At 39.5% G+C, this 21,221-nt stretch overlaps 5 protein-coding genes across 5 annotated transcripts; 2 read left to right on the forward strand and 3 right to left on the reverse strand.

Annotated features, from left to right (window-relative positions):
* The first annotated feature begins 1,012 nt into the window (after positions 1-1,012).
* On the forward strand, positions 1,013-3,729 carry LOC111225717 (coiled-coil domain-containing protein 42 homolog). Its single transcript, XM_022750739.1, has 9 exons — positions 1,013-1,211; positions 1,336-1,381; positions 1,705-1,881; positions 2,019-2,176; positions 2,262-2,344; positions 2,461-2,633; positions 2,724-2,834; positions 2,931-3,047; positions 3,143-3,729. The coding sequence occupies exons 1-9, from the start codon at positions 1,108-1,110 to the stop codon at positions 3,326-3,328; spliced, it is 1,155 nt and encodes a 384-aa protein (XP_022606460.1). The 5' UTR covers positions 1,013-1,107; the 3' UTR covers positions 3,329-3,729.
* Positions 3,730-5,440: 1,711 nt separating this feature from the next.
* Positions 5,441-7,484, forward strand: otub2 (OTU deubiquitinase, ubiquitin aldehyde binding 2). The gene is made up of 5 exons (XM_022750740.1): positions 5,441-5,679; positions 5,788-5,906; positions 6,038-6,122; positions 6,923-7,114; positions 7,264-7,484. The coding sequence occupies exons 1-5, from the start codon at positions 5,599-5,601 to the stop codon at positions 7,468-7,470; spliced, it is 684 nt and encodes a 227-aa protein (XP_022606461.1). The 5' UTR covers positions 5,441-5,598; the 3' UTR covers positions 7,471-7,484.
* A 258-nt stretch (positions 7,485-7,742) lies between these two features.
* ddx24 (DEAD-box helicase 24) lies at positions 7,743-13,256 on the reverse strand. The gene is made up of 9 exons (XM_022750738.1): positions 13,173-13,256; positions 12,082-12,968; positions 11,513-11,989; positions 11,268-11,421; positions 9,899-10,411; positions 8,997-9,072; positions 8,345-8,533; positions 8,129-8,258; positions 7,743-8,020 (listed from the first exon to the last, which is right to left on the reverse strand). The coding sequence occupies exons 2-9, from the start codon at positions 12,962-12,964 to the stop codon at positions 7,743-7,745; spliced, it is 2,700 nt and encodes an 899-aa protein (XP_022606459.1). The 5' UTR covers positions 12,965-12,968; positions 13,173-13,256.
* Positions 13,257-14,034: 778 nt separating this feature from the next.
* On the reverse strand, positions 14,035-16,151 carry LOC111225563 (protein Z-dependent protease inhibitor-like). The gene is made up of 5 exons (XM_022750515.1): positions 16,060-16,151; positions 15,250-15,876; positions 14,869-15,142; positions 14,445-14,592; positions 14,035-14,355 (listed from the first exon to the last, which is right to left on the reverse strand). Exons 2-5 carry the CDS (start codon positions 15,851-15,853, stop codon positions 14,164-14,166), a joined length of 1,218 nt encoding a protein of 405 aa, XP_022606236.1. The 5' UTR covers positions 15,854-15,876; positions 16,060-16,151; the 3' UTR covers positions 14,035-14,163.
* A 182-nt stretch (positions 16,152-16,333) lies between these two features.
* On the reverse strand, positions 16,334-21,027 carry LOC111226164 (ataxin-3-like). The gene is made up of 11 exons (XM_022751270.1): positions 20,958-21,027; positions 20,269-20,433; positions 20,125-20,169; positions 19,942-20,027; positions 19,757-19,823; positions 19,593-19,680; positions 19,385-19,514; positions 19,078-19,241; positions 18,758-18,914; positions 18,457-18,521; positions 16,334-18,340 (listed from the first exon to the last, which is right to left on the reverse strand). The coding sequence occupies exons 1-11, from the start codon at positions 20,979-20,981 to the stop codon at positions 18,288-18,290; spliced, it is 1,044 nt and encodes a 347-aa protein (XP_022606991.1). The 5' UTR covers positions 20,982-21,027; the 3' UTR covers positions 16,334-18,287.
* Positions 21,028-21,221: the final 194 nt, after the last annotated feature.

Genomic DNA, 21,221 nt, shown 5'->3' on the forward strand with positions numbered 1-21,221 from the left:
TGTGCAGAGTGACAAATGGCAGCAAAAGTCTGTTTTCACATCCATCTGCTGGAGGAGGAAAGTGCTTACTTCAAGTTTGATGTGCACGTACATGCATGATTTTGTGATATCACAACCAGTTGGAAAACAAATCATGGTGGATAATGCAACTTACACAAGTGTGATGTGCAAACTTGAAACTTCCAGTGCGCGCACACACACACACACACACACACACACACACACACACACACACACACACACACACACACACACACACAGAGAATGAACTTTTTCTGTGAGTCCTGTACTTAAACCTCTGAAATGAGCAACATTTGCATATTCATAAATTAATTTCATAAATTTTTAACAAGGTTATACATTTTTTGTGTGAAAAACCTCAGGCACAAATTATTATTCAAAGCTGGCTATGTTTATATATCTTTATATGACTGGAGTGGATATTTAATATAAAGTTATCTGCTGTGTTACTGTCAGAATCTGTCATCTTGGCCTTACTGAATTTAAACGCCCAGTATGGGCACATGTATTGCAGCCTCAGACTGTATAAAGTCTGTATTGTGCTCTTTGACTTGGGAGGGAGATGTGTTTGCCTGCATTTTTTTTGTTTTTCATTCCATTTCCACAGAGTGAAATTAATTATGTGACATACCCCGCTGGTAAAGTCTGCAGAGTAGCAGAATTTCTCACGTGAGCTCTTTACAGAGTTGACAACATCCCAGACAACATCCCAGACAACTCCCAGACAACTCCCAGTCAACGATCTGGACTCAGAGGCTCAGAGTGAACTTGGTCCACGTTTCGCGGTACTTAGGACGGAGTGGGCACTCTTCGCTTTCACCTCCTCCCGGTCTTAACGATCTCATTTCTATGCCTCTCATTCAAGCCAGTAACACTGAACCGCCACCCCGGCAGTTGCCATGACAACGGGAAACGATCCCGGCGCATTCCCAGTTGTCTCGTCGGTGGTTACTAAGCAACCGCCACACAAATGTAGGAAAACATCCGGGAAGGAGCCTCGATCGTCTTTCTGATCGTCTGAACGTGGAATAACTGCAGGAGTCTTGTTTACTCATCAGGATTCATCCACAGTAAATTTACTTAATCATGACGACGTCCTCTCTTCCCTTCTTAGATAACAGAGACTGTCTAAAACTCAAGGTGGAAAACAGAATAAGAAACATTTTCGTAACACAGTCGGAAGACACCAGGTAGGCCTGTTCTTACACTACACAGTGGACGGCATGTCCACAGCCTCTGTCTTTAAAACCCATTCATACACGTGTTGACTGAATGGTATTGTTAGGCCCTACTGACTGTCAGTTATCTCCACAGACACAGAGAGGAGAAAGATGTCAATCACATACCTGTTGTAACAGAGGTAAGATTGTGCATTCACGCAATATACAGAAAATTGAGTTAATTGATCATTTTAAAGATATTCTAGTTCGTTTATATATAGTTCTTTTTTGTTGTTTTTTTATGGAAAAAACACCTTAAACCTATAAGCCATTCCAAGTTCATTCTGTGATTCTGTTTGTTTTTATATATTGTTATCTCTGTCTCTCTCTTTTCTCTCCTTCTTATTTTCCCTTTTCTTCATCCTATTTTAATAAGTTCTACATACAGTAAATGAACTTTACTTGCTTATTTGAGCACATTGGAAGAGTTTCAGTGTTTGTGCTGGCTATGTTTTATTTGTAGACTGCTAGCAGAGTCCTTGAGGCAGGAGTGAACACTTTGCGAAAGACCCTGGTTCTGAAGAAACAGGCGGAGTTGGATGAGGTGGACAAGCTACTTGCACTCAAACGGCAGGAGTTTAAGAGCTGCGTGGAGGCTCTAGCAAAGAGGAAGTCTGAACTGGAGATAAAGCAACAGCAAGTGAGCTGAAAACCTCATCGTTTGCTCCTAAACCTGCTTGCGTTCAAGTGTAATAAATGAGTAGATATCAGTCACTGATGCTACCTGGCATTAAACATAACTTTGTTCCGATACTTTTTGTTTGTATTTTCACCCAGACTAAAGAGAGGGCGATGAAATTTGAGAAGTTTGTGGCTGAAAATGAAGTGAAGCGATGTAGAGCGCTGAAGAAGTATGAAGCTGCACAGGAGCAGAACATTTTGAAGCAGAGAGCGATAGAAGATCTGACAGAACAGCTGAAACAGCTTCAGGCAAGGTGAGGAGTTTAAACCAAGTCTTGATGTAATATTGTTCATTAAGTCACTTTTTTCACCTCAGCTTTGTCATGTCTCATTTCACAGACAGCAAGTTTTAAAAGAGAGAATGACAAAATACAAGATCTATGAGGATTACTTGATGAAAACACTCGATTATCTCCCCAGCAGTAAGTACAAGACTGACTTTCATTGCCCTCCATGGGTGAGCTTTTACATGAATTTGTTTGGTTTATCCTAACAAGTTAATTACACGCTGGCAATAACATGGACCAAACTTTTTCAGCTTACCTCGATAATGGGTCTGAATCTTTGGTTATGCCCATCATTCGGCGTCATGAGACCCTGTCCATCACCAACCGGGAGCTGCTGCAACGTTTGGGGCGACTTGAGGAGGAGGTGGAGGAGGGCCAGCGACAACTGCAGACCATGACACAGGAACACAGCATTAAGAAACTGGTCAGACTTGCACATTGAGATATACAGTGCAGCATTTCTTCAATTGGCAGTGCTTGAATGGTGTTTTTTTTTTTTTTACGGCTGTTGCAGATGGCCAACAAAGAACTGTCTGAACTCCAGAGTGAGTTGGAAACACTTAAAGAGAAGAACAAGCAGGCAGAGGTCAACCTGCTGATGGAGCAAGGCCTGTCCAGAGAGAAGGTATGCACTCAAGATAATGAGTTGGATATAACCCTTAGGTAATTTACATATAGGAGTTACAGACAGAAATACTGCCATATGTGCACTTTCTCCCAGGTTGAGGAAGTGGGACGCTTGCTTATGGCCATCAACAACCTTGCAGAGCAGTGTTATATACCAGGATATGGACCTCTGGAAAACATGAATGTACTGACGATGATGGGCATGGTGAAGGTAATATCCTCAGGGATGAGTTTGGTTATTAGCATCTGTATAATTTATATTGCTTATTTTACTTAACTTTTGAGTAACCAAGAGTTTGATTTCAGGAGTACATACTGGACAAGGCAGACACGGAGAAGAGAGCGAGGAGACTAATGGAGTCTGGGTCTGCAATGACAAGCAGAACAGCTCTGACAGACAAGAGAGAGAGGGGATCAATGAAAAGCATTGGCAGTAAAACACAGATCAAAAGTTCAAGTAAAGTCAGCAGAAAGAGTGAGACAATGGGTTGATGTAGAACTTTTACAACTTATGATGTGACTGCTTATAGAAAACTAAATTTGTTGAGCGTGAACGTTCATTTTTGATCATGGAAAAAACAGATTGACAAAAAAATCTTTTCAAATATTAAATTTGTCAACTAAGAGAACCCATCAGGACTGTGAGATGCATTTTAAAGCTCTGGAAAAGGCTAGAGTTAGCTAGCTGTGTTAAGATCCTTTGTCAATATTTAAGAGTGGTTTGGTTTGTGTAACAGAGTTTCAGTGTTCCTAAGTCTTGATGAAAAATGTTATGCAAAAATTTTCCACCTAAAATTTCATAAAGGTTTCGAAAACAAGTTGATCAAATGTAATTGAGCATCATGACTTTATAAATATGTATCTCACGAATGTAATCATTGTTGCATTTTAAAATAAAATAGTCACAATCAAATGATGTAGTATGAAGTATGCACTGGTACGTATGCAGTTTTCTCAGATTTAAATTATATTTAGAAGTATTTTGAATTATGTAGAGTGGGAGTTGTTAGTAATATACTGCATTTTATGAACTTAATAGAGGAAAAATATAGTGTAGCAGAGCGAACCTGACTTTGCAAGGCCTGCTCCATGTTGTCAGACAATTCTGTACATACAGGTTTTTTTTTTTCACAGCTTTGCAGTGCAGACAGTGATCGTCAGATATGTTGCAATGCTGCTACTCCTTTGGGCAATGCAGTTTAAGTAGCAAAGCATGTTCAGCCATACTTTTTAGGGGTTTGTTTTGTCTGTAATTTACATTCCTAAAAATTAAGTAATAATCTGGGTTGCCCAGTTAAGGGGCCACATTGTGTGTGCCTGCTTTGCCTGCTTCAGAATTGTGAGTAATTTTATTTTGATACTTTGAGTACAATTTTCTAATAATACTTCTCTACTTTTACTTAATCAAAAGGAGCATTTCCATTATAACACAGTATATTTTTTAATTATAATTTTTATTTTATTAGTAATTTTATTTAAGGATCTGAGTAGCCCTTTCTCCACCACTGTTGATGACTCTCTAATCTTGCATTGCCAGACCTATTTCCACAGCATTACCTACCAACACTAACGGAAAAAACAAGAAAAGCTAACATAAGACAAGGAATCCTGACTAATAGGCCTTGTTAAAAAACACTCTAGATGCCTTAGTTTTTTATAAAACTTGAAAAAATCCTTTCACTCATAGTCATCCATTGTTTTTTTATGTTCCAATGCAGTCTGGGTAGGGACATCAAATTGTTGCACTGGTCCCGTTGGTCCAATTGCAATGTCCCCCCCTAAGGCCTGTACCCTCACAGACATAAACAAAACAGGGTTGTTCCTGGACAGGTGAGGAATATGTTAACAACTCTGTATTGATTTGAAAACAGTTTGTTTTGGTTTGAATGTATCACATTTTCCAAATTTGTAATCAACAATATGGTGAAAAAAAAACATGACTTGCCATATGCTACACTTGTTTATAGACTACATGTAAAATTACTTAATTGGTAAGTCAAAGATTGTCTTCTTTACTAACTATTATTCCTTGTTCTCTCAACCTGAGCTGCTGCTGTTCACTGTGGACTAAAAGGTAGGCACTGGCTTCTGATTTGGAGAGAAAGTGACCTAGAATATATTGTGATATAAAGTAATGTATGTTGTGGAGTAAACTGGTAAACCACATCTGTTCAGCCATATAATTATAATTTTTTTTAATAATACAAGTTTTAACAAATTTTTAATCTCTCTCCCTTTATTTTACCACAAGAGCTGCTGCTGTTGAATAACAATGCTTAAATTAATGAGAAAATTAAACAGAAACACAATTATATATTTGAAGGAAAAGAAAAAGTCTTGCATTAGGCCTATATTTATAACTGTGAAGGTTTATGTCTTTTGTAAATCTGCGGTTGTAAAAGAGAAATATTGTCAAGTTTCAGTTCACAGAAAGAACTCGCCTGTCAACTTCTGAAGGAAATTATATTAGATAAAAAAAAATCAACTTAAGGCTTATTTTTAGGTCACAAAAAGGCATCTGCCAAGACAGGACTCAAACATGTAACAGACCCTGTACTGTCGCTTTAAGCACAAGCACGTGGTACCTGCAAACATCCGGTTTACAGAAAATGGAAATAAAATTGCAACAATGGTGTTGACACAGTTTTTGATGCACGGAATCTTGCTACACTAATTACGTTTTCTTACACTGTTTCCATGCTGTCGACCTTTTAAACTGCTCTTCGGTCTCGCAGATAGTGAAGCTGTTTGTTTTTCGACAGATGGAGGCAGGCAGCCTTGTTTCACGCAGAGAGGACATTTCTTCGCTGTTTCCTGAGCAAACGCCTGGTGCCAAGCATAAAGTAGGCTATTTATCTGGGCTGGGATGGTGCACTGCAGGTGGTCATAGTTACCCCTCTTAACTCAACCGGCCCACCGCATAATAACCAGACTTTATTGTCCTTTGTTAGGATTTAAGCAGCCAGTTTTCCTCCGTGAGAAAAGTGCGAGGGGATGGCAACTGCTTCTACAGAGCCTTCTGCTTCGCACATATGGAGTCAGTCCTACATAATGCCAGGGCTCTGCAGAGGTCAGTTAACACCACCGTTATCATCATTACTGACATTTACCCTCACTAAAGTCACCCAAAATGTAAAGGGGCTGATGACACACTACATTATGTAGATGAATAAGATCATTTCTTACTGGTTTCAATTTCAGATTCAAGGACAAAATAACTGAAAGCGGCAAAGTTTTGTCCTCTGCGGGATTTGATGAGAATTCCTTCAAGCACCACCTGATCACAGTAAAAAATACCTTTTACAATCACACCATTTATTTAACAGTCGAGTAATTGAGTTAAAAATTCTAATAAGACACTGAAAGAGTTTTTTTTTTTTTTTTTTTTTTAAATAAATGATAATTCTGCTCAGGGAAAAGCATCAAATAACTTACTTTTGAGGAGGAACCATTTAGAAATGATTCTATGTCAGGTAATAGGACAAAGTGGGGTACAGAAACCAGTGGCAGATTAAAAAAAAAACAAAAAACGCTGTTCACTTTGTGGCGTTCCAGTTTGGGCCCTAAAACCAGGGTAGTCAATTAACTTAGTGTGACTGTCACGACACATTTAAAAGCAAAGAATTGAGGTGTCAAGCACAAAAAATTAATAAAATTATTGCTTGGATAAGTGTCTTTCTCAGGTTCTGAAATCAGCTGTATGGCACAGTTTCATTCACACACTCTAGAGGGGATTTGATTGTACCTCACCTTCATTTAATTTCATTACATTTTCTGGCAGGTCACACTTGATGCAAATATTGTAAGGAAATCGGGTAAACAAAAGTATCAACAGAACACAATTTAATGAAAACTGACTAAACAGTGGAAAATCTCTGCATGCCTGTTAATAAATTGATAAAAATCCTTACATAGGTAGCGCCTTACTATTAATATGCTCTTGGTGAAGCCCAATTAGTGCGTTACTAGACTTCTGTGTTTATTAAAAAAAATTTGGAATGAAAATAAAAGTGTCCCATCCTCTATTGTATTACCAGCTAAATTTAATGTGTTGTGTAATGTTCAACTGTTTTGTACCTCTTGAAGGTTGTAAATGTGGTGGAGCAGTGCCAGGGTGATGAGCAGGAAGACACGCTGCTAAGGCTCTTCAATGAGCAGACCACCTCCGACAGTGTGGTGCAGTATCTTAGGCTGCTTACTTCAGCACACTTACAAAACCATGCTGACTTCTTCCGCAACTTTGTGGAGGCTCCCAATCTACAGGCATACTGTTGTCAGGTTAGTAAAGCATTGCTGCCATCTAGTGAAGAAAACAGAAGATAGTCTGTTAGTCAAGTCTGTTTTTTGTTTTGTTTTTTTTAAAACAGAGGATAGGTCAAGGAAAAACATCTGCCAGGTTCGGTAATGTCTTTGCTCTCTTCATTCAGGAAGTGGAGACTATGGCGATGGAGTGTGATCACGTGGACATCCTGGCTCTGTCAGAGGCCCTGGACATTTGCATACATGTGGTCTCTATGGAGGGTAATGAACAGGAGTTGGCTCACCACATCATTCCAGAGGGTGCTGAACCCTCCCTGCACCTCCTCTACCAAACGTCACATTATAACATTCTCTACCCTCGACCATATCACTGACCAGTGATGCAGCAGAACTGTGATCAACTCAGGAATATTGACTTTGGTTGAATAAATCACAACTGTGCTTTAAGACACTTGAAAACAGATTTTTATAAAAATCTTGCAGTGTACAGAGATTCAACAACATCTGGAAATACAATTGTTGCACATTGTGAAATAATTGTATTTGAATGAACTGTAATGAATTTTAAAATATACATTTATGTAATTAACAGTTAAAGAAATCAGGTCAAAGATGGACTTTTTAAATACACATTCCCATTAACATATCACTGCTGCTTTTCTTTCTTCTGCTTCTGTTTTTTCTGCTGTGGTGGAACACCTTTCTTCAACTTCTGCTTCTTCTCCTCTATTGAAACCCTGGTTAGGGCACTTTCCATCCCTGAACGAGGCATGTGAGGCAGGGACAGCTTTCCCATTTGAGTGGGGTACTTGGTCTTTATCACACTCTTGAACACAGGCTGGGATATCAAATGCTTCAAATGCTTTTTCATCCCCTTTACCATCTTCTGCTGCTCTCTGTCAGAGTCCTCATCCCTTGCTCTGCCTGTGGACATACATGGCATCTTCAGCTGTCTGTATTTGACCATTTTTCAATAGACGTAACATATTACAAGAGATTTTTTTGTCATAGGTAGGGTTATGTTGGTCTTACCAAGTAAAAGATCATCATCCAGGTCCACCTCCAGGGCCTCTGCAGCTTGCCTGAACCAGGAGTTGTGCTGCTTCTCCCTGCTGTTGTGGAACTCAATCTTTTCTATCTTCAAAGCCAAGTTTACTCGCTCCTGTGGAAGCACATATTCAAAAGTAAACGATCAAATATAATCTCTTTAACATCCCTAAGACAAGAACTAATGCCAATGGATCTCACCTTAATTGCTTCCATGCATTTGGTTTCTATGGGGAACATTGGAAGCTCCTCGTCCTTTCCAAGAGTCTTGTAAATCTTTCTGAAGTTCATCATGTCGTCTGGGCCTATTAGCAGCAAACTAAGACCCTGTTTAGTGGCTCTTGCTGTTCTGCCACTCCGATGGACATAAGTCTCAGATGTCCTCGGCACCTGATGTACACAGCAGAACATTATAAAAATTATTTTATCCGTTATCAGTAAGACTTTCTCTATAACACTAGCGGCAGTATGACAATTACACCAGCTTCTATTCCACTACTGCAGTCAACAAAAAGTTGTTATATTCTTTAAACAAAAACGCTGACCATGCACAGTGATGTTTCAGTCTTTAATTTTAAGACAATAAATGAGAAAAGTAACTTCTATAAATAACACTCTCAAAAGTTAAAACTGGATTTTTTTTTTTATTCTCATTTTCCTGTCAGTTGGTAAACAAAATTCAGCTCAAACAGTACAAGTCTCCTGCACTACAGCTCAGGGTTGTATGGTGGTTAGTGTTACGGTTAGTTGGTAGCAATGTTAATGTGTTTTGAATTCAGGTAACCAAATTTGAGGAACTAGCTCACCGTCAAAGATAATAAATGGCTTCGGAAAAAACTGTCAAAAATCATACCTGGTAGTGAATAACGTGCTGAACGTTGGGGATATCCAGTCCTCTTGCAGCTACATCAGTAGTCAGCAGAACACAACTGTAAATTAAATCCAGTCAGTTCAGTAAAGCGTGGAATTAAAGGTGGAGCTCAGCGTTTCTGATAGAAATATTGTATTTCTTTTTGGGTTTGAGTTTTGGCTTCATGATTTACATTTTTTTATTATTATTATTTACTGCTACTGCTTATTACAAAAAAAAAAAAAAAAAAAAAAAAAAAAAAAAAAAAAAAAAAAAAAAAAAAGGAAAAATTTGGACTGAAAGTTACCAAATGGGGCTGCGTTTAATGTGTTTAATGATTACAATTACTACAGTGATCATTTTTTCAACTTTAATTTAACTAGGAAAGTGCATTTTCTTCTCCTGGGGAGAGCTTGCCAAGATGAGCAGCAGCACAACACATGTACAGACATGACTGAATATCAACGTGTGCTGTAGCAGTCTCTCCACCCTCCACTTTTAGGAGTGAATAAAACTCCTGTATGAAACTATGTCTGTCCTCAGAATGAAGCACCTACCTCTCAATATTAAAAAAAGGCTTAATCAAAATCTGTTGATTAAGCCTTTTAAATGTAGTAAAATCTTGAAACTTCAAATTTTCTTGTAGCGATTAGGGGGATTAATTTGCAAAACTACTGTAGCTGCAAACTTGTAAATTACTGAACATACTCTGTAAATATGCATTATGATAAAACTCAAGGATGGAACCACTCATGTGAAACATTGTCCCGGCGCACATTAAACCCTTAAGCCTCTGGTTGCAGTTAACGGGTTTTTATATTTCATCATAGCCACACTATTACTTGATAAAGTCAACCTAAGGCAAATAAGTTCAGACTGCTACTGCAAGTGTGTGCAACACTCACCTCTCCCTCTCAGCAAACCTTTCCAGGTTTTTGAGGCGTTGTTTCTGGTGCATGTTGGCGTGTAGAGGCAGTGGAGTGCAGTCCAAGATAACCAGCAGGGAGTTCAGTCTCTTGATACAGTCTATGCTGTTGGCAAACACCATGGTGCGCCCAGGGTACTGGAGCAAGAAGTAATAAAGGTAGAAGTCTTTCTCCTCTTTCTGACAGTGGATACGTGTCTCAGTCAGCGTCTCTACCGTTGCCTCCTTCCTGGTGAGGTCGACGATTTTGGGTTTGGATTTGATCCCCACTTTCTCCATGAGAATTTCCAGCCTGTTCCGTTGGTCCAGATTCTTCTTCTTCTTCTGCAGGAGGCGAGTGGGCAGGCTGTGAGCCATGGTCAGCGTGGCAGAGAACACAAATGTCTGCCTCATCGGATTAAAGTGAATGGTGTTCAGCATCTCCAGCAGACTCTCCAGCTCTGAAAAGTGGCCTCTCTCCACCATGCGATCGGCTTCGTCAATGACCAGGCACCTACAGAATAACACAACCCCAAGTAGTTAAAAACAAGACACATTAAAACTTACACCAGCCTTCCTTCTAGATGTGTATCATATAAATATTCCTCACAATCCTGAGAGCCCTTATGTTGATCTTTGATTCATCTCTCAAGGTGCTTTTTTCTGTTGTATAGAGATCTGAATAAAACGTACTCTGTGTTAATGCATGGCTACAGGTTTCTCCTGACTTGGCAGTATTCTTTAAGGAGATGAATACAGCCAAGGCAACTGCCAGGTGCACAGACGTTCCAACCCTCTCGTCAGCATTTAGCTGTTTAAGAAATAAAGGCAGAGCTGGCTTGGCTTGGAGCTGCCAAGTCAGGATACTACTGAAGATACAAGTTCCTAGTCAGACCTGGCTAAATTCTGGAAGGCAGTCAAATTCAATAAAAACAAAGTCAGCGCCTGCGGTTTCTGTTTAGCTTTCAGAAAACATTGTGCTGCTGCTGCTGGTCTTTTATTTGAAAGAGATTGCACAAGACCCCTCCTGCAAATAGCAGTAATGTATGCGCATGCAGTTTTCTTTAATTAATATTCCACTGCTGGGATGTTAGACAACAGTTTTCAAATAAGGTTGTCCCGCTTGTCAAAAACAAAACACTCACACCATTGTGGTACTTCAAGATTATTCTCTACAATAATTCAAAAGTTGCCTTTTAACTGCTTTAAGGGAGCCTGGCCTCTTTTTACATTATTCTACGTATTTCTCTCTCATCTTTTCATCCAGGCTGTTGCTGTAATAAAGCATGCGTGTTTAAAAGAAATAACTAAAGCACTTTGTCAGCACTTAATGAGTAAAAAAAGAATCAAAGGTGTGAACTGTCACTCACCTGAGCTGCCTGAGGTTCAGCAGATGTGGATGTTTCTCCTTGATTAAGTCCCACAGACGTCCTGGGGTAGCAATAATGATCTCTGGCCTGCGCTTTAGCATCCTCCTCTGTTTCTGTTGTGCCATTCCACCCACCACTATCGCCGTTTTGATATCTGCAGTACAATAACATCTTCAGTATCTTGACATTCACACATCTTTTAAGGGACAAAGACCTCTAGCATAAGATTAGGATAAATGTCTTACCTGTGAATTTTGCGACAGCATCAATGTGATGTTTGACCTGAACAGCCAGCTCCCTGGTGGGAGTGAGAACCAGTCCAAGCAGAGGCTGATTCTGACCACCAGCAGGTTTTTCTTCAGCGTCAGCAGTGTCATCAAAGTCAAACTCAGCATTTTTGATCACTTGAACGCATCCAAGCCTTTCATCCTCACCTTCGTCTTCACCGCCACACTCATCATCCTCACTGGCATCTTCATCTGAGTCACCTTGGTCCTGGTCTTCAACACCTGCCTCCTCTTCTTCCTCAGCCGCCATGTTGTCCTCCTGGTTCTCTTCTGTTACGGATTCATCTGCATTACCTGACTTTACAGTTGGTAAATACAAGCTCTCCACCAGTGTGGTTGGTTCATTGTTGTCATCAACAGGTTTATCTGAACCTTTTTTCCACTCCAGGATGGTGTGGATCATGGGAATGCCAAAAGCCAGTGTCTTACCACTTCCTGCAATGACAGTGCTCACATTAATTTCACATGGAACAGATTATTGTGGGACAAAAACTTTGACATTAAGCATGAAAGGCATTTTATCTTACCGGTCTCAGCTGCCCCCAGTATATCCATACGATCCCTGATAGCTGGAGGTAATGTCAGGGCTTGAATCGGCGTGGGTGAACCAAATCCAAGACTACTCAGTGCCATTAGCACAGGGGAGGGAACAAACAGGTCCTTCCATGCACCCACATCGGTATTTTTGTCCTGAGATCCAGAAAGTGCCGCATTTGTCCAGTTCTTTGCTTGTTTTTTAGGGGGTTTTGTCACTTTGTCTTGAGAGGATTTGTCTTTTTCCAGAGCTGGAAGTTGTGATGAAGGCTCCGGGCCAGGCTCTTTCTCCGTATCATTTTTTATCTGCTGCTTCTGTTTCTTTTTCTTCTTTTTGTTGCGCTTCTTTGCATTTTTAGATTGGCTATTTTGTTCAGAGCCGATTGCTGAATCGCTTGTGCCTTCTTTTGCTGCTTCATCTTCTCCTCCCTCTTCACTGGCAGCTTCATCCTTCTTTGCCACTTCTGTAGAACTGCTGTCTTGTGGGGCTGATTCCTTTGCAGCTTGTTTCTTATTTTTTTTCTTCTTTTTGGGTTTTTTCTTGGCTGGTTCAGCCGTTTCCTCTCCCTCTTTGCTCTCTACACCAGGATCCCCTCCACCCTCCTCTTCCTTGCTAGCTTTTCTTTTCTTCGCCTTATTCTTCTCCTTCTTTTTCAGTTCTTTTGCTGCTTTGGCCGCAGCCTTTTCAGAGTCTATCAGACGGTAACTTGTCAGCTCTTCAAAACACACCAGACCCTCCAGGCCCTCCTCGGAGAAGAGACTGGGATCCAGCTCTACTGCTTTCCATTTGCCTTTCACGTGAATACTCCGTTTGGCTTTTTTCTGCAGCCCAGAGGACAGACGCTTGTTTTTCGGTTTCATCTTCTTTGTCTTCATTTTCCTACAAATACATAAATTAACCGGGTGAAGCGAATATATTACACTGCTTCAGAGTTGTTGGAAGCGCATGTGTATCCTACTTTTCACTGTTAGCGGAAATGATCGAGGCACTACGTGTAGATAGGTCAAACTATTTACGTTACTCGTACAAAACTAAGATGATAGACAACTATACAACAACCGTAAACAGTAACGGCGCTCTTACCTTGACTTTCTGTGCTTTCTTGAGAACTCAAAATATGATTACAACCGATGACAACCACACATGGCACGAGGGCGCAGCCATGACAGAGTTGGTCACGTGGTTTTGAAAAACTTTATTTGTCGAACGACGATGACAACTCAATCTCATCTAACCCTCACCGATAATAGAAATCCCTTTCTCATCAGCCTCTACTTATCAAGGCATTATAAATAGCCAGTAATATTTACTCATGGTTAATAAACCATTTATTTAATACGTTTATTTAACTACACGTTTCTTGCTTTCTAATAAGCATCAAGTCTGCAGTTGTAAATGTTAATAAATCACAAATAAAGGGCCAATAAACTATCACCTCTGCAGGTATACATGGTAACGTTACTACAAAAGGTCTTTAATAAGCCTATAGAAAAAGTTTGTAAATCCTGCACGCAGTTATAAATAAGCCACTGACGAAGAGTTTTTACAATAATCCATCAAGTCTGCATTAGTAAATGTCAATAAGTAGTTGAGGGTTAATCAATAGTTAGTTTTTTCCACAACATCTGAGGTAAAATTATCCACTGCCCTGGTGGGAAGAATAAACACCGAGGCAAAGCAAGGCAAGTTTATTTGGATATTTGTATACTAGCCAGAGATTGGGCAACCCAAAAGTTTTTCTTATTCATGGCTTAGACTATGTTATTTATTTGGCCTGAGTAAATAATAGTAATAAAACTAATTAAAGTAATTTATTAGTAAAATATTATTGATGTCTCATGTATGTACTGTTGTCATTTAGAATGAGTTTTGCACACAAGTATATATACTAAGTATTTTAGAGCTGGAATGATTTGTTACTGATTTAATCCCAAAGAAAGGCACATCAATGTAAAGTTTTTATTAACAGATATAAGTGGGCCTTTACAGAACAGACCAAAGCACATATCTCAAATCATCAGGCCTTTTGGAAGACTAAATAAACACAACGTTATGTGTACACACTTCACAACTGCTAGTTTTTGGTGGGGTCAATCACCCTGCCCATGAACAGCAGGCAGTTTGTGTCTTCATGGTATATGAAGAAGAAAAACGGTCTGTTGACAATGAAGGTCCTGGGTAAGGAATATGGAGTAATGCCAATTGTTGTGGCAGCTGCTGCGGTTGTCCCTGTCTCATCCACCTCAATCACAGCCTTGTGCAGCACCTGTGATTTCACAGTAGAGATTGAGGTCATCATCTGCGGTCTGGAATAAGTAAATATGTTGGTACAGCATGGCAAAATTGAAAACCAACCTCTGACACTTTGATGGCAGCGTTTCTACTCAGCTTCGTCAAATTGGCTGAATTACTGAAGACACTGGTCATGCCCATATCTGGCAGAAGATTGTGCAGGGAATACGACTGCTCCATCTTGAATTTGGGCATGTTGACTTCCATTTTGCTGTGAACAAGACATGGCTTGACATGATAAGTAGACTCCCATGTTATTTGTTGCTGCAGGTATTTGACACTATAATGTATCTTATAATGATTTTTTACTTTAGCTCCTGGATGCTTGTCAAAGCACCTTTCAAGACAAAAGGTCACAAAGTCACAAAAATAGCTAAGTACAACAGAATATGGATGATGAAATAATATAAAAGTTTATAAAAGATAAGCTTAATGAGTGGGTGTAAAATGTGACATTTTTCCATGTAATAAGTATTTGTGCACTTACCTTTTTGTCAGACCTCTGACCCAGCTGAGGAACTTCGGAGCAGTGATCTCATCATCAATTATAGTGTAGTCCCTGCCTTTGTTGGGTAGCAGGATAAGCATGGAAACACCTCCCCGGTACGGTAGCTTCAGCACTTTGGCTCCAAGATGTCTGTCTTCCATCGTGTAGAACTTATCCTCTTTGAACATCATTGGCACTTGCACAACATTATAGTTGTCAATGTAGAAGGGAGCATTCTCAGTGAAATTGGAGTTGAAAGGCATCTGCCAGGTACCTGTGGAAGATATAATACTGCTTAATTGTTGAGGCTACAGGTCAGAAGTCAAACGACTTCATGACCAAATGGGTAATTCTAAAACATGTAAGAGTGATTCCTCTTACCCTGGAAGAAAATTGTGTTGATTAACATGAGCTGGGTCAGTGGGTGCACGGTGGACATCATCTCTGTCACTTTGTCCTCAGTCTTTTGCTTGATGTACTCATTGATGAACCTGACACTTTCTGTTGTGTCTGCAAAGTCTAGAGTTTTGATGTCACCATGGAAATACGTCTTGATCTGGTCTTCAAATTCCCTTTCTACCTCAAACTGCTGGCGCATAAAGAGGGCCATGCCTTGGTCCAGCTTCAGTGATCCATTCTGTGTGATGTTCTCATGAAGAAGTTGGAAAAGTTTTGGGATAAATTCTGGCTGGTTAGCCCTCTCCAGCTGCTCCAGGTTGAGACCCTTGAGTAACTCCTTGTGTGTTACGCCGTCAGAAGCCATTACGAGAGCAGCGAAACTGGTGGAGATGCTCAGAGGTGAGAAAAAGATGTTCTTGTCGTGGTAATTGGACATTTTTCTGTAAAGGTTCATGGCAAAGTCCATATTTTTGATGGATAGATCTGAGATGGTGGCACTTGGAAGTTGTGCTTGGTGGACAGGGGTGAGGAAGCACATGCAGGTTAGAATAAAAATAAATCCCATCTTCATTTTGTGTACCGCCATAATTCAAGTGTGGGAAGGACAACCTGAAACATGTTAAAGAAGCACAACTGAACAGTGACATAACTATGAAAAAATCTACAAAAAATCATTTGAATAACTTAATTTTTACACATTATCACCAAACCACTATAATGAATGAAATTTTTTCAAATTAATAGGTAGTTGTTACTGAAATACATTTTTCAAAAATTAACCGTCATACGTACCATTCAGCTTGGGCAAGACTGCGTCTAAAAGAACCATCTATTATTTGGAGAAACAAAGTGCAAGTGTGCTTTGAGGGTTATATATTAACCACGACACACCGCCTGTTGTGTTGATCCAGATGGAGTCAGAGCTGTTTATTCAACATTCAGGGCCTCTTTTCCAGATGTGATGTCACAAGAAACATCAATAACGGCATATTACCATTAATATAACGAGAAATAAATAAGACATGGCAAACTTTAGGAGGAGTGAATGTCACTTTAATCCTGGAACAAGAACTAATACATTAAATGAAAGAATGTGCTGTGGTAACATGTGAAATATAACATAAATGATGAATTAGTACTTATTGTAAGAATGCAGTGAGTGAAAATAATGCAATGATAAAAAAAAAACCCAACTACCAACATTTTTTACTCTTTCGTAAATGCATTTTAAATAGAAAAAAAGCCTAACAGATCAAACAGAAAAAAAAAAAAAAATGAAATCATGGAATCTTTCTGGAAGTCATCAAGCACAAAAAGTCAGACTTTATATGATGTCCAATCCTTTTGTGGAGGCATGAACGGTTCCAGAAGACATTACGACTGTAAACAAATCAAATTGTTTTAATTCAGTAATGCGGTTTATTCATCCACATTGTGTGTCATAACCAGAGTTTGTTTTTCAGGACTGAATGGAAGCTTGTAGAGCACAATACGAGAGATTTTAAACAAGTCATGGTCAAAATCAAATGCAGAAAAAAAAAAAAATTCAGTGAACTCTTCAAAGTGTATGCACAGTGACATATTTTTGATGTTTTGTTTTGTTCTTTGGATTTTACATTATACAAATTATGAGGTTAAATAACAGTCTCCCCTTATTCTCAGTATTTACCTGTTATTTCCAAAGGTCATTAATCAGCCCATGGCTTCCATAGCTTTAGCCCATGGCAACCTCAGTGCAAAAAAATGTATCTTTGTACAACTAATGTGTATAACACTACTCTAAGTATGATTGGAAAACAGGATAAGTCAAATCAGTGCAATTAAACAAATATTGTGGGGGCTGTAACTGTAAACTGTGATGTCAAAGGCTTCTAGCAGTTTAACAATCTTTTTTTGATGATAAATTCCCTAAATGGTTAATGACAAATACTGATGAAGAGAAACAACACATGAAGTCACAAACTAGGTAGGCTGGTTGGACATGTGAGACTTTTTTTGGTTTCAAGTGATCATACTGTGCTGGAAAAAATGAACAATGTATTTATCTATGAGCTACAGTTCCATAATGTTTACAGATTTCATCTCTGTTCCCTGTTACATGTCAACTTATTCTCAACAAGATATGAAAAATATCCATCAGTCAAAAGCATCTTTGATTGAACAAATTGCTCCGTAGAATTATTTTGTTCACTGTCTATCCAAACTGGATAAAACACCCTTAAATTGTGTTTGTAAACTTTATAATCTTAAATTTCATTACGCCTGCTTATAAGCTTAAAAGGTAATAACAAAGCCACAACATTAAAAAATATGTTGCATGTCTAAATACCTTGGGAATTCACTCATAGATGTTCACAAGTAAAATGGTTGATAATGTCAGGAATAAATGACCCACACAAGTTAGTGCTGCTGGCTAAAAGATGTTTCAGTACATTGCAAAAACAAACAATTTCAAAACCACACTGGTGTTCTGGTGGGGAGGGCACTGGAATCACATATTATGTCCTACAAACCCAAGTCCAATACAAAGGTAGGAGGCTCTGTCTTTATCTATGAAGATTTTTATCTGTGGTCTAAACATTAGTCTCCTATGAGTCATAGAACACCCATCTCTGTATGTATTCAGCCCACGCAAGTAAACACACCCTTTGTATGCTGAAGATTCATTTCCATCTCTTCCAGAGGAAAAACAAGAATAAAAAACAGTATACAATAGAAATAGAAGGCGCCATGGTACAAAGGCAATTGCAAACTTGGATTAACTGCATCATGAGTTCTGTAGTCACCCTTTTCCCAGCCTCGGTGCCTTACTGAGTTAGATTAGACTAACTGCTGCCTTTTCTTTGTCATTGTTCTCTTCTCTGTAGCATGTCAGCGAACTAACCAGGGGAAATGTGTCAGCCTTCTGACTGTCCTTATGTTCGCATGTGCAAAAGGTTAGAGGAAGGAGCAAAGCTACCCCTGTATGGGGTTGCCAATCCAGGCAGCTGGTAAACAACACAGGCAAACCTTTCACAACTTCACTGGCTGGGCTTTTGTTGTTGGTCCTCCACAGAGCCAGTGTTTACTGATCCTAGATGAGGAAGACAGCACAGGCTCGTATCTTCCATGTCATTCTTGGATAGGTTTTCTAATAAAATTGATTAAATAATATGTACTTAATTTATATAAAAAATCTGATGTGCTCACCTGAGCCACCTGTTGATTTTGTGTCTGGTTGTTGAGGAATGTTCAGCTGAGTGTGTTGCTGCTGCCTAAACAGTCAACAGAGAGGATTTGTGTCAAATTCCATGCATTAATTTTCTATTCACTTAAAAGGGTGGATGCAATATCACGCATACAATAATTTAAAGGACACATTTACACCATACAATTGAACATAATAGAATTTGTAAAGCACTTGTTATTGAAGGAATATTGAATTGGATTGCAATAAAGTGATTACAACACCCTCTGTGCAGTGGGTTAGCAGACATGCAGCTGAACCTACCGATCAAAGTAGGCTTGTCTCCTTTTCCTCAGTTCCTCGGCTGTGAGTGTCTCATTTTGGCCTTCTTTTTGTTCTCCTGCAGCACTCCCTGCTGCCTGGCTGCCTGATTTCACATCTCCCACTTCAGGTTCTGAAGACGTGTTGCTCATCACTGCTCCTATAAATATCAGAGGCAACTTTCAAAAAGTCGTTATTACTGTGAATGTGAAATAAAAGACTAACTGACTCATGATCCAAGGTAAGACCTAACTAATACAGTAATCAATCGGGACAAAGTAATGACAGAAAATTTTAAAACCTTTGAATGACTCATCATTTACCTTGCATGCTGAGCTGTATGGCCCTGCGAAGATCAGCCTCCTCATCTTCCACATCTATGTCCTGTCTGCTGAGTGCCAGGGCTCTCTTCAGTTCTTCATCTTCATCCACAACCTCATCCTCCACACCAAAGCCCATCTCTGCCTGGTTCAGAGCGGCTGACCTGCTGCTCACAGTACAAGGCTTAATCAGTTGCCACAATCAGTATCAAATGTTTATTTTAAGCAATATTAAACATGAACTAAGATACACCTTTTGGAGCAGTTCATGGGTCCTCTACATTGTACAATCTGCACATAAAATACATACCCTGCACTTGTCTGGGCCTCATCCTCTCCAATGAGCCTGGGCCGCTGCTGCTGCTGCACTCTCATGAATCGAAGGATCTGCTCTGCTTCACACTCGGGGAGGTTTCCCCGGATCACAAATATGGAATATCCTGCACGAATACAAATTTAATAATCTTTTCTGCATTGCAACATCTAAACATACTGTGAATAAGTCAAAATTACAATACCTTCTTGTTGTAATTGTGCAAGGAAAAGGGCTAGATAGGTGTCTGATATCAACTCTGGTCCAGTCAACAGTGAATTCAGATTAAACCACTGCAATGAAAACAAAACAGTGTTTTTAGTAAACCAATCTGTATTCAAATTCTTTATAAAGACAAGTGCCTCATACCTGTTGTCCAAGTTTGCGTATAGTAAACCAGTGCTCCTTGTAGTTACAAATAAAGGCTTTCTCGTTTCTGAAACATGAAAGTAAGAGTAGCTGTTTCAATCAAATTAATCTATAAAGTATTTACGTGATTACAGATAACGCCATTACACAAATTACACAATAAATTCTTGATAAGGAAACTTTACATTGGATTTATCATCAAGCTCTGGTATTCGCGGCTGTTGAAGAGGATTAGCTCCAAGCCCCACACTCTCAGAGCATTGCTAATAACCTAGAGGATTAGATAACAAAGAAGGTTATTGATATTCCTGGTTTATAATGGTTATTGATCTGTTACTGACAATAATAAGTGAATGTCTGAAACTCACTTGTATCGAAAAGAATCCACTGTCATCCATGTTCCCAGATGGTTGCTAGTAACACATTGGGAGAACATAAAAGTTAGATACTGTTTGGTACCGGCATGTATAAATAACCTCCTGCACCAACATTCACCTTCTGTGTCTTCTCACCTGTAAAAAGGTCCTGTACTCCTCACTGGCCATACCTCCTTCTGCCATCCTCATCCTCTCCTCTTCATCAAGCTGATGAGCAATGGAGGACAGATCCACAGGAGTGAAGTACTCACCCTGCAGGAGGTTGTTGAGGCAGTGCTGGGCGCACAGAGAGCCCTCTTGCTACAAATAAAGGAGAAGGTATTGTTCAAACACCACGGTAAAACACACATCTAACGTGACAGCACGATTAAATAGTTTTCTTGACAGCACATTTAGCTTTATGGACATGGGAGTAGTTAAGACTATTTGGTCTGTCCCCACGATAATAGTCATATACTAGTAGAGCTACATGCAGCTAGGTTAGCTTACGTAAACAACACACAAGACTAGTCTTATTACTCTTTTAAACAGAAAAGAGAGCTACGTCAAGCCAGTTCGTTCACTAGCTTGACAGAAATAAGATCCTTGTGGCTATTACAAAGCCCTAAACTAGCTGAAAAGAAACTTTTCATTATCTCTGACTAGCAGGTGCAATTAGCATTTTAGCTGTCTGGACAACAATACTGACAAACACCACCACAAATCCCTCAACACCGGCCAGATAGTGCCGGTAAACAAATATCCGCCATAGGCGCCAAGGCTTTCCGAACAAACACGACGAATTACTTGTGGCTAAATAATTTAAATTACACATTTTAACTTACTTTCTCATGAAATATAGAATCCATATTCAGCTTTCTGTCAAACACTCAACTCTGACCTCTAGTCTCGCTGCATTCATCACCGTGTAGAGACGGGACAATCGCGACCAGCGCCATCTAGTGACTGGGTTCCACATCAGCGCCATCTCCATTCAAAACTCCATTGACGGATTTATACATTTATACAAATGTTATCATTGAAATCACTGTCTAACAGGGACATACAGAGCAATGTAACTACTATAGATGGAAACACTGATCCAAAAA

This window comes from Seriola dumerili, unplaced genomic scaffold, assembly GCF_002260705.1.
Source record: "Seriola dumerili isolate Sdu_G_001 unplaced genomic scaffold, Sdu_1.0 BDQW01000149.1, whole genome shotgun sequence".
NCBI classification, from domain to species: domain Eukaryota; kingdom Metazoa; phylum Chordata; class Actinopteri; order Carangiformes; family Carangidae; genus Seriola; species Seriola dumerili.

Bases quoted from the DNA above. Each gene is read 5' to 3' on its own strand.
- otub2 (XM_022750740.1), top strand. From the start codon at position 5,599: ATGGAGGCAGGCAGCCTTGTTTCACGCAGAGAGGACATTTCTTCGCTG. The intron at 6,123-6,922 runs GTAAAAAATACC...TACCTCTTGAAG, and splicing joins TCAAGCACCACCTGATCACA to GTTGTAAATGTGGTGGAGCA. The intron at 7,115-7,263 runs GTTAGTAAAGCA...CTCTTCATTCAG, and splicing joins TACAGGCATACTGTTGTCAG to GAAGTGGAGACTATGGCGAT.
- LOC111225563 (XM_022750515.1), bottom strand. From the start codon at position 15,853: ATGGCGGTACACAAAATGAAGATGGGATTTATTTTTATTCTAACCTGC. The intron at 14,593-14,868 runs GTAAGTGCACAA...TCTTGTTCACAG, and splicing joins GTCAGAGGTCTGACAAAAAG to CAAAATGGAAGTCAACATGC. The intron at 14,356-14,444 runs GTTGGTTTTCAA...GTGAAATCACAG, and splicing joins CTGCCATCAAAGTGTCAGAG to GTGCTGCACAAGGCTGTGAT.
- LOC111226164 (XM_022751270.1), bottom strand. From the start codon at position 20,981: ATGGATTCTATATTTCATGAGAAA. The intron at 19,515-19,592 runs GTATTGTAATTT...GTATTCGTGCAG, and splicing joins TGCACAATTACAACAAGAAG to GATATTCCATATTTGTGATC. The intron at 18,522-18,757 runs GTAGGTTCAGCT...TTGACTGTTTAG, and splicing joins AGACAAGCCTACTTTGATCG to GCAGCAGCAACACACTCAGC.
- ddx24 (XM_022750738.1), bottom strand. From the start codon at position 12,964: ATGAAGACAAAGAAGATGAAACCGAAAAACAAGCGTCTGTCCTCTGGG. The intron at 11,990-12,081 runs GTAAGATAAAAT...CTGTCATTGCAG, and splicing joins ACTGGGGGCAGCTGAGACCG to GAAGTGGTAAGACACTGGCT. The intron at 11,422-11,512 runs GTAAGACATTTA...ATTGTACTGCAG, and splicing joins TGCTGTCGCAAAATTCACAG to ATATCAAAACGGCGATAGTG.
- LOC111225717 (XM_022750739.1), top strand. From the start codon at position 1,108: ATGACGACGTCCTCTCTTCCCTTCTTAGATAACAGAGACTGTCTAAAA. The intron at 1,882-2,018 runs GTGAGCTGAAAA...ATTTTCACCCAG, and splicing joins TGGAGATAAAGCAACAGCAA to ACTAAAGAGAGGGCGATGAA. The intron at 2,177-2,261 runs GTGAGGAGTTTA...CTCATTTCACAG, and splicing joins CTGAAACAGCTTCAGGCAAG to ACAGCAAGTTTTAAAAGAGA.